The sequence below is a fragment of the Erinaceus europaeus genome, chromosome 7 (assembly GCF_950295315.1).
Source record: "Erinaceus europaeus chromosome 7, mEriEur2.1, whole genome shotgun sequence".
NCBI classification, from domain to species: Eukaryota; Metazoa; Chordata; class Mammalia; order Eulipotyphla; family Erinaceidae; genus Erinaceus; species Erinaceus europaeus.
Genome location: NC_080168.1, coordinates 73,407,001 through 73,425,632, shown reverse-complemented (window position 1 = coordinate 73,425,632; position 18,632 = coordinate 73,407,001). Strand labels below are relative to the sequence as shown.

The following is an 18,632-nucleotide window of genomic DNA, read 5'->3' as shown; positions in this document are numbered from 1 at the left end:
AACCACTGTGCTATCTCTCCCTTACTCTGCTTTATCTCTTGGTCAGGAGTGAATGATTAAGCTAAAAAACCTACTTATAGTTAAAAAGCCCTCAGGCTCCCATAGCCTACTGGGAAGAAAAAGAACAAAGGGTTTTTAATAGCCACTGTGCTTCAACTCAGAGATTGAGACAGCATTGAAACAACTGCTAATTTCTGCATCTGTGAACTCTAAGTACCTTACTTAGACACAAGTCAATCCAGGCAAGAGTGATCAGTGGATTGAAAAGTACTGAGAGAAAGACTTTATAAAACACTATATACAATGGTTAAGCCAAATAAAACAAAGAGAAAAAAAAAAGGAAAACTGAGCAGAGCCCTGGGATAACCCTGGTGGCAAAATAATAACAGGGATAATAATAATAATAATTTAATACACTGAAAAACAGTATCAATCTCAAAGTAAACAAAAGAGATTCATTTCTACCTAAACTGGGGCAATTTAACGAACAGCCAATAGTATCTAACTAATTTAAGAGCTTTTGGCAGGTGTTTAAAAAACATCAATCCTCAAACTCAATTTAAAAATACTCTAAAATTTAATTATCTTTACTGTCCCTGAGACAAATTACAAACTTAACTATATTAATCTTACACTCTCTTCTCTCTGCTTAAAAACAGTTCAGTTACACTGAAAAAAAAAGCATGACAGTCACACTGATATTTGACAGATTAGGGTCTGGAGCTAATTCCTAGTAAAAACAACTGATACTCATCTCTTGAATAAAAGCAGAAAGTATCCTAGAGACTAAGATTAATGGTCCATTATGGATAACTAAATCAATGTTTCTCGAGTCCTTTAAACATAATATCCATTGACTATATTAGTACACTACTGTTTGTACCTTTCACATAAGTATCGCATTAATTCAATGACAATACAATTAGTGTGCTTTAAAAATGACTATTTAAGAAACAAACACTGCTGTTAATAGTGATTCCCACAAAATTGGATTGCTAGTCAGAATGAGATCAAGTACTGCACCATTAACTAGAGGTGATTATGCTTAGTAAAGTAAGCAGTGAGGTAAAAGACAACAACCAGATGGTTTCCTTCATATGTGGAATACAGAAAAATGAAACACATGAACTTGTAGGAACAAAAAGAAAGGAAGAAAGAAAGCATTAAACTCTTAAGACTTTGTGAGACTATGATGGTCATTATTAGGGCGGAGGCACAAAACTTTGGTGCTATGTGCACTGTGGGGCTATAACCCAGTAATCTTATAATTTTGTAGACCACCATTAAATCATTAATAGAAAAAAACCAATATTACACCATTAAAGACTTTATAATCTAGGTCTATTTCAATAGCATTATCTATAGCGCTACATCTGTTTTCTTAGCTTCTATTATTTTCTACAAGGGAAGTATCAAGTTTGTCAGAGTATAATGACAGGAGATTAAAAGCCAGCCCTCCAAAAAAGGCCATTATAGGAAGAAGGACCACACAGTTAGGACACCATTGTCAGCCCAGTTTGGGTAAATATTCTTAGTGAATAAACATACAAGTCAGGCGTATCAAACTTTAAATGAAGCAAGTTTGAAAGGAGAGAATCAAACTTTAAAAGCTTGTGGCAGGATGCAGTGATGGATCCAAGTCAAAAAGACAAGTGTTCATAGATAAGTATCAACAGTTAAGGAATCAATTAAGCATATAAAGAGCCCATAAGACATAACAACAACAATAAAACAGAAACAACCCCATTAAAAATGGAAAGAGGATATGGGTAGGATTTTTACTAAATGAGATATCCAGGTGGCCAATAGACATAAAAAAAAAAAAAAAAAAAAAGCTCAGTCATTGACTGTTAGAGAAATACAAATCTAGACAACAATGGGATATCACTTTACACTGGTGAGAATGTCATACATTAGAATGGACAGAAATGACTATTGTTGGAAAGACTGTGTGGGAAAAGGAACCCTTCTACACATCTAGTGGAAATGCAAATTGTCCAACCCCTGTGGAAAACAGTATGAAAACTTCTAAGAATGTTAGAAATGGACCCTATGACCCAGTAATTCTTCTCCTGGGGATTTATCCAGAGGAAGCAAGTAACACTCACACAAAGAAACCTATGTATACCTATGCTCATAGCAGCACAATTTGTAATAGCCAAAATCTGGAAGCAATTTAGATGCCCAATGTCAGATGAGTAAAGAAAAGTTGTGTTATATACATACAATGGAATACTACCCAGCTGTAAGAAATGATGAAATATTTGATTTTGCCTCATCCTGGATGGAACTTGAAGGAATCGTGGTAAATGGGATTATCCAGAGGAGAAGGATGAATACTGGATGATCTCACTTATAGGTGGTATTTAAAAAAAAAAAAGTAGGGAGTCAGGCAGTAGTGCAGCGGGTTAAGCGCAGGTGGCGCAAAGCACAAGGACCGGCCTAAGGATCCTGGTTCGAGCCCCTGGCTCCCCACCTGCAGGGGAGTGCTTCACAGTTCTGCAGGTGTCTAACTTTCTCTGCCCCCTCTGTCTTCCCCTCCTCTCCATTTCTCTCTGTCCTATCCAACAACAACAAAATCATCAACAACAATAATAACTACAACAATAAAACAACAAGGGCAACAAAAGGGAATAAATAAAATATTTAAAAAAATTTTTTTTAAAAAGTAAAGAAAAAAAGAAAAGGGAAATAGAAGGTGAAGCTCCAACTGGATGGGGTTTATTGCAGCAAAGCACTCTGGATATGACTGTGAACGTTTTTTTAGTCATCTTAATATAATCAAACGATGTACATGAAATGTACTTTTTAATGCACTGAACAAAATGGACCTAGGGCCTCTTGCATGCATGACATCTCATCCTCAGCCCAATTTTTATTCTTTATTTCTGAGAGGAAAAAAAGGATGGGAAGAGAGAAAGACAGTAAAACAGCAGAGAAAAAGACACCAACTCTACCATCTATATAGTTCCCCCTCTTGCTGTCCATGATACTCCCAGGTGATGCTGGGGATCAAATCCAGGGCCTCAGACATGTTAAAGTGTGTGCTTTACTTGCTAAGTCTTCCCTGGGGGCCCTGGAATTGCTTTTAAGCAAATCATAAAACATTATACAAATAACAGCAGTTGTTACTTATAGACACTACCATATAAAAAACTTAACAATTATAATGTAGGTGCAAATTTAAGGAAGAGAACATAAAACCCAGTAAATATAGAGAAAAATGTTCCAACAGTTAGAACTGGCCCCAAATGTGGAAAGCAGTGAAGACAAGTAATCCAGTGGTTCAGAAAGCAAAATTGTATTTAATTTCAAAATGATTTCATTGGTTCTTACCAGGTAAGGACTCTTTGGTGTCATCCTCTTTAGTGTCTTCTTTTGATTCATCTGTTTCTGCGCTGTCATATTCAAATGACTGGCTCACTGGTTCACAAGGGGCGACTGTTTGGTCATCCACCACTTTAAGTAACATGAAGACAAATATGTTTGGACAAGTAAACATGAAAGTCACAAATAAGTTTGAAAGGGGAAAACAGAAAAATGTGCCAAAAGAAAGTTCATAGTCACAAGCCATAAATGACAAGCAGCCTGGAGGCAGTCAATGTGTAGGCTAGAGATTACAAAACACAGTACTGTCATACTCTTACTTGACCAGAAGGAAAAATATAAGAATTTTAGATAATAAAGTACAAGTCCATTCAGTGTTAACATTTAATCTACTGCTCAAATTCTTTTTTTAAAATTAACTTTATCTATTTATTAGATAGAGACAGACTATGACCCACATGGTCAATGACTGCCACCTCTCCAGATTCAAAGGAGGTCTCGAAACTTTACATCAGGCTCAATCTGACGCTGTCGACTGGCTACGGAAGAAGGGCAAATGCTAGAAGAAGAAGATAGAGACAGCCAGGAATTGAGAGGAAGCGAGAGACAGAGAGGGAGAGAGATAGAGGGACACCTGCAGCTTGTGAAGCTTTCTATCTGCAGATGGGGATTTAGGGCTTGAAACCTGATTCTTGCACATTGTCACATGTGTGCTCAACCAAGTGTGCCACCACCTGCCCCCCCCCCTCAAATTCTAAGAGAGGTATACACATCATAGTAATATATATATATACATGTATCTATATCTATATATATGTATATACATATATATGATCTAAATACAGGTAGAAAAATTTAAATTTTTCAAAGAGCAATGCAAAAACTTAGAAAATGAAGTCAACATTTTTCAAAGCAATTTATGTGCTTGATTTTAAGAATTTAAAACAGTCCAACTAAGTAAAAGTTATTCTGAAATCCAGGAATATTGCTTAAATTAATTTTTAATGTTACTTTAGATAATGACTTTATCTCTGAGATTGAGTTTGGGCATCATTAATATGCTGGTCCTTACTACTAAAACAATAAACAGGACAAAGTACAAAGGTCATCTTAGTTGCTTTTGCTTCTCTTGCCTCTGAATAATTGTGTTCTATCTGACTAGTATGAATACTAGTGCTTGCAACAGGAAGGATGCTGATTTCTTTAAGGGTTAATTGTTAATTCTGTGGAGGTGTACCTTTTCCAACTTCTTCAATGACTTGCCTCACTGCTTTCTTTAAACTGTTTGCCCGGAGGATGACTTCCTTTGGTTTGACGGCTTTCTGGGATGCAGGTCTTGTAGTGTCCTCTGTGAGTTTCTCCTTGCTTTCACACAAGGATTCTTCACTTGAAGACTCCACAGGCTCTTCTTCTATGATGACAGGGCTAATCCCAGGTAGGACTGAAGGAGCCTGGGAATCCATGTGTAAGACCTGGAGCAGCTGTTCAAGCTTTTCATTCAGGACTGAACACTAGAAGAACAAACAAACAGTGGGCCTCCATTCTGTGGAGCTGGGAAACTATCACTTAAATGAATGGCTCCTGACTTAGAAGAGAAGTGCCTATATTCCAGTCATCATGAATTACTTACTGAAAATTATACTTCAGACAGATAATCGACTGCAAAACTTATCATTTAAAGACCGTTTATTACTGTGGCTTGGGAAATGGCAAAGCGGATGAAGCACTGAACCTGCAAGCATGAGGTTGCAGATTTGACTCCTGCCATCACATGTGCCAGAGTGATGTTTGGTGTTCACTTTCTTTTTTTAAAATTTTTAAAATATTTATTTATTTTCCCTTTTGTTGCCCTTGCTTTATTATTGTAGTTATTGTTGTTGTTACTGATGTCATCTTTGTTGGATAGGACAGAGAGAAATGGAGAGAGGAGGGGAAGACAGAGATTGGGAGAGAAAGACACCTGTAGACCTGCCTCACTGCCTGTGAAGAGACTCCCCTGCAGGTGGGGAGTTAGGCACTCAAACTGGGATCCTTACGCCGGTCCTTGCACTTGGTGCCAGGTGCACTTAACCCACTGTGCTACCACCTGACTCCTGTAGTGTTCTCTTTCTTCCTCCCTCTCTCCGATAAAAAAAATCTTTAAAAATATATATAACTGATAAGCAAACATACTGATACAGAAACACTGAGATTCCATTTCATAGGTAAAAATCGTTACAATTTTTCTTCAGCAATTTTTCCACTATAAAGTGGCACGTTACATAGAAAAATGTACATACTGTACAAATTTCACTATGCATTATACAGAATATTACATAGACCTTTATAAAGTAATCAATTTAGAGGTCAGGCAGTGGTGCCCCAATGGAATACACACATTACCATGCTCGAGGACCCTGTTAAAAGTCCCCGTTCCTCACCTACAGGGGGAACACTTCACAAGCAGTGAAGAAGGTCTGTATCTTTCTCTCTCTCTATTTCCCCCTCCTCTCTCAACTTCTCTCTGTCTTATCAAATAAAATGGAAAAGAAAAAAAAAGAGAAAATGACTACCAGGAGTAGAGGATTCATAGTGCTGGCACCAAGCTCCAGAAATCACTTTAGTGGCAATAAAGAGAGGTAAAAAATAGTTAATAAAATAATCATTTTATGGCACACCATTCTGTGCATCATAAAGTGTAGGTATGGCTACAGTTTTTGGTAAGTTTTACAGAATTCTGATTTGGAAGAAGCAAACAGTACCTATGAGATTACTGGTTCAAAGATAAATGTTGGGGCTAAAGAAATAGCTCGACTGGATGGTACACTGCTTTGACATGTGTGTGACCCAGGTTTAAGCTTGGCTTCCACAACATTGAAAGAAGCTTCATTGCTGTGATCTTTCACTCTTTCTATCTCTATACATCTGTTTCTATCTTGAAGAGAGAGAAAGTGAATGTTTTATAGACATCTATCACAAGGATATGAAAAACCTAGGTCTCAACAACTGTCCAATAAAACATTAACCCCCCCCATCATAAAGTGATAAAAATAAAAACATATAAAAGAACACTTTAAAAAGGAAAATGGAAAAAGATAAAGAAGAAAAATAGGGGGTATTCAGAAAGAATAATGGGCCCTTGTGGCTTTCTGCTCTTCTTGATTTATTAGGATTACAGCAACATTAAGGACTGAGGCTACCGATGCTACAGCCTAATGTTCACTCTATCTACACAAAATGTCCAGTTTTCTCCTCCTCCTCTATTTATCTGTCTCTGGAAAAAAAGTCAAGACAAGCTTCCAGCAAAAATAATCAAGAGGAAAATGGCTAGAAAAGGCTTCTGGTTTTTGATGTTTTCCACTGAAGACAGTAGAGGGAAGTCAGACACATCTTCATGTGTTTCTACTTTCTTTTCATCTCAGTTAAACCAGCATCTTTATCGTGCATCTAATCTGGGGAAAATCATCCCACTGCAAGCTCAAGATAACTAGGTCTTTGCTAATGATGCCCAGCCACAAATGTATGGATGGAAAGATAGCATTTTTTCTTTTTTTTTTTTTCCCCTTGCCTCCAGGGTTATTGCTGGGGCCCAGTCTGCACCATGAATCCACTGTTCCTGGAGGCCATTTTTTTCCCCTTTTGTTACCCTTGTTGTTGTGGTTATTATTGTTGTTGCTGATGTCGCTCACTGTTTTGATAGGACAGAGAGAAATCAAGAGAGGAGAGGAAGACAGAGGGGGAGAGAAAGACAGACACCTGCAGACCCACTTCACTACCTGTGAAGCAACTCCCCTCAGGTGGGGAGCTGGGGGCTCGAACCGGGATCCTCACGCCAGTCCTTGCGCCTTGCACCACGTGCGCTCAACCTGCTGCTGCACTACCGCCTGACCCCCAAGATAGCATTTTCTAAGGTTCAGTAGACAGCTGCATGAGCTGCAGAAGCTCATACAAGGGTAAAATAAGCAAAGAAATATGCAGTATGAGAAAGAGAAACCTGTCAAGTCTCCTAGGGAACCTAAGAGCAAGGAAGAAGCCAGATCACCATAGTATGCCTGGACCAGCTATTATCCCTTTCTTCTTCAAGATACTAATTGGTGTTTGAAAAAAAAAAAAAAAGGAGAGCTGAGTTATGTAAAACTCACTTTGTCAAATGGCCTTTAACAGATTTACTAAAGGATAACCATAAAATAGATTTTTTTTTTTACACCTATGTTCATAGCAGCACAATTTGTAATATCTAAAACTTGGGAATGATCCAGAAGTCCAACAACAGATGAGTGGCTAAGAACGATGTGGTATATATACACAATGGAATACTATTCTGCTGTTAAAACTGATGAAGTCTTCTCCTTTGCCTCATCTTACATGCAGCTGTAAGTCATTATGTTAAGTGAGACAAGTAAAAAAGAGATGGACAAATATTCGATGATCTCACTTATAGGTGGAACTTTAAAAAAAAAAAAAAACAGAAACAGACAAGTGCAAGGACTGGCATAAGGATCCCAGTTCGAGCCCCCGGCTTCCCACCTGCAGGGAATTGCTTCACAGGTGGTGAAGCAAGTCTGTAGATGTCTAGCTTTCCCTCCCTCTCTTTGTCTTCCCCTCCTCTCTCCTTTTCTCTTTGTCCTAACAATAACGACATCAATAACAACAAGAAAAGGGAAAATAAATAAATAACTATTAAAAAAAAATAAACCAGAAACAGAAAACACACAAAGTGAAAGTTTGACTGGGCAGGTTATTCTGCACCAAAGCACAGGGTTCTGGGGCAGGAGAGGTGGGGTTGGGACAGAGAGGATAAGGGGTCTTTGTGTGTGATGGTGCAAAAGGCCCTAATTTGGAGATGACAGTGTTTTACAGACACCTACTACAGGGAGATGAGAAGATGTACCCATGTCTCAGCAACTGTACCGTAAACCATTTACAACCCAATAAAGTGGGGAAAAACACTGCTGTTTTAGATCCTCATATCTGACTCAAAAGTAATCTTATCCTGAATGGATGATGTCTTGCGGAAAAACCACTCTGAATCTAGCTATGAAGCACACACAGTTCAAGGTTGCCACTGTCAGTGACACAACTCATATGCCCCAAATGTGAACCTCTTACTTTGCTGGCCACAGCATCAGCCACAACAGCATTCTCCAATGTCTTTTCATAGGCCTTCTCTACTTTGGCAAGGAAGTCCTTTATGGTGTCACACAGTATCCTTTTGAGTGAAAAGAAAGTGTGCGGTTCAGTAAACTCAGTGGCTCAATTAGCCTTGACCTATACACAGACCTTTAAAAATAAGTTCAGTTAGGCAAACTCAACATACCAAAATAGTTTGTATCTAGATATACAACCATATTCCTACCCATTGTGAGATGTATCCTAATAAGTTCAAGACATCCTAAATGATAAACAGATATGCTGATAAATCTTGCTATCCACAACCAAAATAAAAACAAACTTGGGTTAACTTTTTGTGTATTTGAATTATATCTTTAAAAAGGATTGCTGTATGTGTATACCTATGCTCATAGCAGCACAATTTGTAATAGCCAAAACCTGGAAACAACCCAGGTGTCCAACAACAGATGAGTGGATGAGCAAGTTGTGGTATATATACACAATGGAATACTACGCAGCTATTAAGAATAACGAATCACCTTCTCTGACCTATCCTGGATGAAGCTAGAAGGAATTATGCTAAGTGAGGTAAGTCAGAAAGAGAAAGATGAGTATGAGATGACTCCATTCATAAACACAAGTTCCGAAGAAATGAAAGGGAAATGTAAAGCAGAATTTGACTGAGTTAGGTGTATTATACCAAAGTAAAAAACTCTGGGGGTAGAGAAAGGGTAGTTTTGAAAAACTCCACTATTGGGGGTGGGGTAGGGAAAAAGACCTTTGGTGGCAGGAATGGTGTTAATATACACTCCTATTAACGTATAGTCTTATAAATTACTATTTAGTCAATATGAGAGGGGAAAATAGATTGAATGTCTCAAACTCTTTGATGCATAGGCCCCAGTTCTGAGTATATATTCCTTCAATCTAAGCACTTAAGCTTTCAAATTGGTAACCTGACTGAATTTTAACAGTGGGCTTAAATTGTTAATACATTCCTAACAATGACTTTTTCTTTGAAATATTAAATCACCTATAATCTTAGACCAGGGAGACCAGAAGCAACTGGTCATGTCACTATATAAGATAGAGCTATATGTAAATAGCATTAAATGAGGTCTTGTACGATACAGCAAATCCTAATCATGTGTTTCTCAAAGTAAACCAAATTCCCAAATAACTTGGTTATAACAATAACTATCTATTGCCTTCTTAAACTCTAAGATAGCAGGAACCTTTCCCATTCTCTATAAAATCCACATTTCTCCCAGTTCTGGAACCTATGGAGTGTGGCTTGTTTTCTGCATGCTTCTCTCAATCCACAACATTTGATACTGCATCTACTGAGCTCAATCAATCGATAGAACCGGTGCCACCTTGACATGTTTCACTTTGGACTGTTTCACTTCTGGACTGGTGCCCAGAGATGCCAGACATAGGATGTCAACCCTTCAGCTCCATTAATCTGGTGATGCCTTTCCTAGTTTATAGGACTACTTAATTTCATTTCCAATGGTGTACTTCCTAACAAAGCCACAGAAACCTATATATAGACCAGGGGCCATGAGACAGAGCACATGTGCACACGTATCCATAAGTCTAGGGAAAATATAGACCTTAAAGTAAAAGTGCACAATTGTTTGCAGTGACTCAATAAGTGCAACAAGCAAGTAGAAAGACTGAAAAAAGTCACCATAAAGTATATTTAATCAAATAGTTTCTACTTAGACCTAAATACCCTCCTTACTTACTTCCAATTTCACTTCCCTCAATCACTCTAAGACTAACCTTGTCAGACAAAGTAAGGATTACAAAATTGGATAGGGGAAAGAGACTGGCATATATATGTTAATGATGGCTCTCTTGGTCACTACCAGGCCAACCCACCATCCAGGACCCTTGTCAGAGAATCCTGGGATTCCCACATACATATGATGGGTCTAGACCTCTAAAAGATCCTTCTCTACACCATCACTGGTTATCTCCATCAGGAACAACTTAGTAGACTCTTTTATGGGTCCCTAAAGGACCTTGCCTTCAATATAGAACAATGAAAGGGACTGGCCCCGCTCTTGGAAGGGAGGCTGGGTCAACATACTCTGCCATTTGAGTAAGATGGGTCCTGCAATGAGTGTAGCCTAAAATGTTTCTAGTTATGACCATGGAATGTGAGCTCAGACCTACAGGGATGCAGAGATTACACACAGAGATTACACAGGCTCCTGCGCTGAAAATAGACCCCAGAATAAATCGATGGTGCTTACAGTTAATGGTATTTATATACTCTTCCCATGTTTGGGAGCTACTCTCTTCCCTAATCCAGCTTTCTAGTACTATTTCCAACTCTGACACCATTTCTCCAGCCAATACCTTTAGCTCATCTGCATGTTAGCTGTTGGGCTCAGGCAAAAATTCATAAAGTCATGGGCCCCTTGGAATACCTAAAATAGACTTCCTTTATTTTTCCAACATGAATACCCCAAATCTCATCTCCTCTATTCTTACCTTTAGGTTCATGATTACTAAACAATTTTTTCTGTTTTATATTTTAATGCTTTTTCAGCCACCAAGTTGCAGAGGCTACCATGACACCAACCTGACTTCCCTGGGCAGGCAACCTCACCAAAGTGTTCTCGAACCTCACTCCCCAGAGCCCTGGCCCACTATGGAAAGACAGAAACAGGCTGGGAGTATGGATCAACCTGCCAACACCCATATCCAGTGGATAAGCAATTACAGAAGCCAGACCTTCCACCATCTGTACCCCATAAATATCTTAAAGTCCATACTCCCAGAGGGATAAAGAATAGGAAAGCTTCCAATGGAGGGGAGGCGATGTGGAACTCTGGTGCTGGGAACTGTGTGGAACTGTACCACTCTTATCATTATTGACTTGTTGATCATTATTAAGTCAATTTTTTTAAAAAAGGTTTGTTCTGTTTGCACCAAAATAAAAAAAAAACTTTTAAAATACCTTGTATACCTCACAATCTCAGGATAACAGAACAAGTTTAAGTATGTCATTTGGGTTGTTACTTCTATTCTACTACTCATTATATGGATATCTTGATAATCAACTATTCCTGGAGAAGAAAAAGGTTGTTTATTATGCTGGAAACCAATCTACTATTTGAAAGGAGTCTTTAGATGTTCTTAGTTAGCAATATATGGTTACTTAGAGGTTAAATGATAAGTAAGGCAATAATTATTGGTTCTTTGAATTTTTTTTTTGCCTCCAGGGTTATTGTTGGGGCTCGGTGCCCCACTATGAACTCACTGCTCCTGGAGGCCATTTTTCCCCATTTTGTTGCCCTTGTTGCTGTCATTATTGTTGCCATTGATGTTATTGTTAGATAGGACAGAGAGAAATTGAGAGAGAAGAGAGACAGAGAGGGGGAGAGAAAGATAAGATACCTGCAGACCTGCTTTACCGCTTGTGAAGTGACTGCCCTATAGGTGGGAAGCCGGGAGCTCGAACCGTGATCCTTATGCCAGTCATTGTGCTCTGCGCCATGTGCACTTAACCCGCTGCACTACCTACTGACCTGAAATCAATTTTTTGCAGAAAATTCAGCCACTATTTATCAGAGATGCCATCCTATGCTTCATGTCAAGCACTGTCATGTTCCACTTATGAATTATTTTTTGAAATGTCAAGGCAGGCTATTGTGAAATTCATGCTAGGGTTTTTCTGGGAGTCTCTCTTGAACGAAAGAGGCTGCATATAACGAATATTGCAATAATAGTATCCTACCTACTTTTCCTGGTATTTTACTAACTCCCGTGGATACAGACTTTTGGTCCAAATGACTAGTCATTTGGAATTTGTCTTTTACTAATAAAAGACATCAGACTGGGAGTTGGGTGGTAGCACAGCGGATTGAGCGCACGGGGCATGAAGAGCAAGGGCCAGCTAAAGGATCCCGGTTCGAGTACCTGGCTCCCCACCTGCAGGGGAGTCGCTTCACAAGTGGTGAAGCAGGTCTGCAGGTGTCTATCTTTCTCTCCCCTGTCTTCGCCTCCTCTCTCCATTTCTCTCTGTCCTATCTAACAATGACAACATCAATAACAACAACAATAATAACTACAACAACAATAAAACAAGGGCAACAAAAGGGGAAATAAAAAAAAAAAGACATCTGACTGCAAATTAGCACTTCTAAGTTGGCTGATCCGTACTAATATTAGTTAGCCTACTATCTACGCTAATGGAGTAGAACTTCTCCAGTAACATTTTCAATAACTTATTACTTATTAAAAATAACTCAGGCTATTTAAATAGTTTAGGCAATCAGTAAGTTATTAAACAAATAAAACTCAACCAGTATATGGCATTTAAATTAAAGAGGGACTTTTTAAATATATTGGTGTATTTTTTAATGCTTTATTTATTTACTTTGGATAGAGAGATAAATTAAGGGAATAGAGAGAGAGAGAGAGAGAGAGAGAGAGAGAAGTAGACACCTGCCTACAAGGACTACAAGATAGAGAGTGAAAGAGACCATAGCACTGAAGCTTCCTTCAATGCTGTGGGGACTAAATGTGAACCTGGGTCACATCAGAGACAAAGCAGCACACTACTCAAGTAAGCTGTTTTACTGAACTCGACTGTTCAACAGCAAACAAACAAACTTTGAGACTACTGGTGGGGAGAAAGCATGAATGAAGTAATATAGATGGTATTGAACACATTCATTTCCTTCAAACTAAAAAATACTATTAGGTGTATACATTGAAAAGTGGACTAAAATAATGGATCTGCTTAGAGATACTGCAGCTAAAGGAAATGTGGGTGGATGGCAAAATGTTGACAATTATGAAGCTGAGTGATGAGTTCAGAGTGAAGCCTTTGTCCAGTTTTCTCTGCCTTGTGCACGTTTGTAACAAAGTTCAAATTTAAATTATACTGCCACTGATACAAGGTTATCATATGTTATTCCTTCTTTCATGGGAAAATCCTTGAGGTTTTAACCTCAGGTTGTAGTGGCAGGGCTGCTGGGCAGGCCTTAGAGTACAGATAAGTAATGAGAGAGGGAGAGAGGCAATCCGATTTGGAATGGAATTTGCTAAAAAGCAAATGAGCTAGTCGGGGAAAAAAGCCAGAGCTACACCTAAGAGCAGAGCTTAAAGAAGAAGGGAGGTCAAGGTGAAGAACAGAAACTGGACTGCAACTGGGAAAAGCACGAGGTGATAATGCCACAATTCATACCAGGCTATGGAGTTGCTAAACTTCGTTCTGAGTTTTTTATACAACTTAATCTCTTATTAGCTCCTGGAGGGAGGGATGAAAGGCATTCACTCTATACTTGGGCTTGATAAAACAAACACAGGTCATAAAAGCTAGGAAATTTCTGAGTCTCAGCCAGGACCTCAGATTTATTCCGACTCAGCACAACAGTTGAGATTTACTCCTATGGTTTTCAAGAAATACTTGAAAGGTTCCCACAAAAGCTCAATTCAAAATTCATTTACAAATACAGGTTAAGGGTCAGGTGGTGGCAACATTACTATGCAGGAGGACCTGGGTGTCTCTGTCTCTCTCCTCTGTATCTCCCCCTTCCCTCTCGATTTCTGGTGCTCTCTCTCTCTCTCTTAATCTTTATTTATTTATTGGCTAGAGACAATGAGAAATCAAGAGGGAACAAAATGATAGAGAGGCAGAGAGACACCTAGACACCTGCAACACTGCTTCACCATTCGCAAAGCTTTTCCCCTGCAGGTGGGGAACAGGGGCTCAAATACATTGTAAGCTGTGCATTCAACCAGGTGTGCCACCACCTGGCCCTCGCCTTTATCCAATAAATCAATAATGATAATTTAAAAAATAAAAAAGGGGTTAGCTAAAATATTTACTTATTTATAATAAAAGTAGAGTCATCCTTTTCTAACTTGTACTTTTAAAATTTCCATTCTGAGGGGCTAGGCAGTAGTACATCTGGTTGACTGTACATGTTGCCATGCATAAGGACCCAGGTTCAGGTCCCTGGTCCCCACCTGCAGTGGAGAAGCTTCACAAGTGGTAGAGCAGTGCTTCAGGTGTCTCTTTCTCTCTCCCTCCCTTGTTACATCTCAGTTTCTGTCTCTATCCAAAATAAAACTTTAAAAAAAGGTTTAAAAAGTTCCATTTCAAATATTCATCTTTTCTAGCAATGTCTTCTAAAATGCAGAGAAGGTGGCTCAGTGAGTAGAGCAAACTTTGTATGCACTGGATCCTCATGTTAGATCTCCAGCATTACAGATGACCCAGGGGGTGCCACGGTCTCTCTCATGAAGTAAATGAGTAAATGATCTTAAAAATTAAATAGTTTAAAGACACATTTGGTTTCTACAGCAAAGGCAACAAATGCCTCCAGGAATCAGAGATTTTATGTGTGTAAATTTGGCCCTCGGTGAGAAACACAATAGTGCATGCTGAGGATTGGGACCAATCAGAGATGGTACATTTCACCATTAAGTAATAAAATTCATTAAACAAAAAAAATTGGAAGTAGCCACACCACCCACCAAACAAAGGATCTGTAGCCCACCTCTGTGTGGGTAACAAATAGGCTGCCCCTGCTGTATGCTGTTCTACTCTTTTCCGACTGCTCAGTATTCTTTCTCATACCTGGGGCTTATAGCATCCAAAGCAATTGCTACTACATTTGTATTTATAACACGGGAAATTTATTATGGTGGTCAATCTTGTCTTTCCTTGACTTATTTTTAAGTCAAATACATAGTGAAGTCTGCATATTTTTTTGCTTTGCTACTTCTCCTTTTTTCCTTTCTGCATAATTGTGATATATTTGTGCTAGAATCATACTCTTGTGCTTACCAGTTGAAAATTTCAGTGGGTTTTACTACTTCCTTCAGCTGACTTTCTATTTCTCATGACACCAGTAGACAATACATACTTTAGTCTACAGTCATACTACCCTGAACACACCTGATCTCGGAAGCTAAGCAGGGTCGAGCTTGGTTAGTACTTGGATGGGAGAATTGACACTTTAGAATTAAATTCTAAGATTCAGTCAGGAGACATCTGGGGTAATAAAACCAAGCAGCTTTATCTCCTTTTGTGGAGACAACTTAACTACTGGATATAGCCTGTACTTTTAAATTAATATGCAGTAGTAGAATTACATATGATTATATATCATATACTTCTATATGCCTTGTATTGATATAGTCATGGAATTCCAATGTGCTATGAACTTTTGTCTTGAAAATTTTCATCATTTTTATTTTCCTGTGGTAAATAGTCCCTAAATAGTAGTGTTCATGGAAATAATGAGTTATAATAGTGCCTTCCATAGTATGATTATCATAAATATTGGGTTGTAGGAAAAGTCATGGTGAATTTTCCAATCAAAAATGTGTCATGACTTTTCCAACAACCCAACACATCTTTAAATGGGATCTTATACTAAGTTAACACCAATAACTACCCATCTTTTGACAAACACTTCAAATCAAGCATCAAAAGATATGTATGTATATGTGCATAGCCATGCACATATACATTCTCCATAATCTCCACAGTAAGACTCATAAGGTGCTAAAATGCTTCCTTAAAGATCAAATCTAGTGAGTTCAGAATTCTACAAAACCACTTCATAGATGTCTTTTCAAAAGCATGAGCCTGCTTTCCTTTTATTCCCACCATGTAACTGTTTCATCACTTCTACTCCATAACTCACTTGACAGATGACAGAATCACTGCATGTTCATCAGAATTGAGGATTTTTGTAAGATGAGCTGTGACTGAGTCTTCATAAATTGCCATCTAAGGGGAAAAAAACAAAAAGGAAAGACCCGCTCTTTATCACTGTGGCAGGAGATGATACAATTACATTACTGCAGCTTCAAAAATGGATCATTTATGACAGATGCGATGCATGGAAATGGCTATAATGAAATACATAAAAGACATTAGACAAAATAGAGGAGCATTTCTTCTCCATAGAAAACCCTTGGTTTCTGAAACCCTTTAATTTACCTTCATAGGCAGTGAGGTCAAGAGAGCATCGAGACCACATGCTGAAGCTTCCTTCAATGTGGTGGGGACTGAGCTAGAACCTGGGTCACTCACATGGTAAAGCAGTGCACTAAGTGAGCTGTTTTTCTGACCCACTGAAATGTAGTTTTTTTAAAAAGTAAAAAATGTCGAACATTGTGAGAATGCCACACATCAGAAAGGACCAGAAACAACAAATGTTGGAGAGGATGTAGGGGGAAAGGGAGACTTCTGCACTGCTGATGGGAGTGTAAAGTGGTCCAACCTTTGTGGAGAACTGTCTGGAAAACTCTCAGCACACTAGAAGCGGGCATACCCTATGACCCAGCAACTCTTCTCCTGGGGTTATACCCAAAGGAAACAATACATATCAGAAGATATCTGTGTATGCCTATGTTCACAGCAGCGGAGTTTATAATCACCAGAACCTGGAAGCGACACAGATGTCCAACATCAAGAGTGCCTAACAAAATTGTGAAATATGTGGTGGAATACTACTCAACTGTCAAAAATGATGAACTTATCTCCTTCACATCATCTTGGATGAAACTTGAAGACATTATGTTAAGTGAGATAAGCCAAAAGGAAAAGGACAAATACCAAATGATCTCACTTATAAGTGGGACTTAATATATGGGGAAAGGGAAAGGGAGGAACAAAGTGAAACATGGACTGGAAAAGTATCAAAGCAAAAGATTCTGGGGAAAGGAGGAGGAATGAGTTCTCCACTGTAAATTGAGCTCACAAAAAAAAAAAAGAAAGAAAGAAAGAAAAAAGAAAGGAGAAAGAAAAAAGAAGATCATTTTATCCTAATGTAATACCACTATGTTGCTTTAGCAAGTCAGTTGCCATCAATTCTTGTTATATTAAAATGTTTTAAAATTTTAAAATGTTGAATTTTAAAATTAAAAAAAAGTCAACAGCACATGTACCAGAGTGATGTCCAATTTTTCTCTCTCTACTATCTTTCTCATTAATAAATAAGATCTTTTTTAAAAAGTCAGTTACACAAAGAACTCTGACAAATCAGTACAAAGAAATCTAGACAACCTAAGAAAACAAAAAGGATCAAAGAATAGAACTTTTTTTTTTGCCTTCAGGGTTACTGCTGGGGCTCAGTGCCTGCCCCATGAATCCACTGCTCCTGGAGGCCATTTTTCCCCCTTTTGTTGCCCCTGCTGTTGTAGCCTTGTTGTGATTATTATTGTTGTTGATGTCATACATTGTTGGATAAGACAGAGAGAAATGGGGAGAGGAAGGGAAGACAGGGAGGGGGAGAGATAGAGAGACACCTGCAGACCTGCTTTACTGCCTGTGAAGCAACTCCCCTACAGGTGGGGAGCTGGGGTCTCAAACTGGGATCCTTCCGCAGGTCCTTGCACTTTGCGCCACGTGCGCTTAACCAGCTGCGCTACCGCAGGACCCCCAGAATAGAACTTTTGAAAGGAAGCTGCACAGATAATCCACAAAGAGCTGAAAATGTGACTGGCCTCATAATAGGCCATTGGTCAGATGCAAAGCCAGGCCAGAGCATGATCCCCTCATATAAAGAGCCACCAGAGGCACCGGGATGAAAACATTAAGAACCTTAACTGGACAATACCACACACTGACAAGGTGGTAAAGTAAAAACAAAACAACAACATAAAAAACAACTCCCACACCTTCACACCTTGCTTGTGGGGAAGCTGACATAGTCAATACAGGGGTGGGGGGCATATACCACAGCTTCTGCCACACATACAGCAAAGAAAGGTAGGTGTGCATTCTCCAAGGGCCACGCTCTGGAATGTTCACGGCAGTACTTGACATGAGTAAAGGAGGGAACTGACTGCTCACTACATAATGGATTACAATAAAGTAAAGAGAATGTATGATTACAACCACAGCGTGACACAGAGAAATCTCAGAGCCATCATGCTGAATGAGGGAATTCTGAAACAAAGAAATGCATAAAGGGTAATCCTATCTGATAAAGCACAAAAATAGACAAAACTAAAGATATGCTTATAGAAGTCAGGATAGAAGTTATGGGGATAAAAGGTGGGGCTAAATATGTGAAGGGGGGCAGGTGCTGGTGTACATGGTTGAGCACATAGGTTACAATGTGCAAGGACCCAGGTTCGAGCCCCAGGTCCCCACCTGCAGAGGGAAAGCTTCACAAGTGCTGAAGTGGGGCTGCAGGTCTCTCTCTTTCTCTCTTCTCTATATCCCC

General features: G+C 38.9%; 1 protein-coding gene across 5 annotated transcripts in view; it reads right to left on the bottom strand.

Annotated features, from left to right (window-relative positions):
• DGKH (diacylglycerol kinase eta) overlaps nucleotides 1–18,632 on the bottom strand; it is a 203,201-nt gene that overhangs the window by 53,826 nt on the left and 130,743 nt on the right. For all 5 annotated transcript variants that reach the window (XM_007528944.3, XM_060194758.1, XM_060194761.1 and 2 more), the window contains 4 exons: nucleotides 16,101–16,186; nucleotides 8,416–8,515; nucleotides 4,565–4,838; nucleotides 3,337–3,459 (listed from right to left, as the gene is read on the bottom strand). In XM_007528944.3, the coding sequence (XP_007529006.2) occupies nucleotides 3,337–3,459; nucleotides 4,565–4,838; nucleotides 8,416–8,515; nucleotides 16,101–16,186 (583 nt within the window). The remainder of the gene's footprint in view (nucleotides 1–3,336; nucleotides 3,460–4,564; nucleotides 4,839–8,415; nucleotides 8,516–16,100; nucleotides 16,187–18,632) is intronic.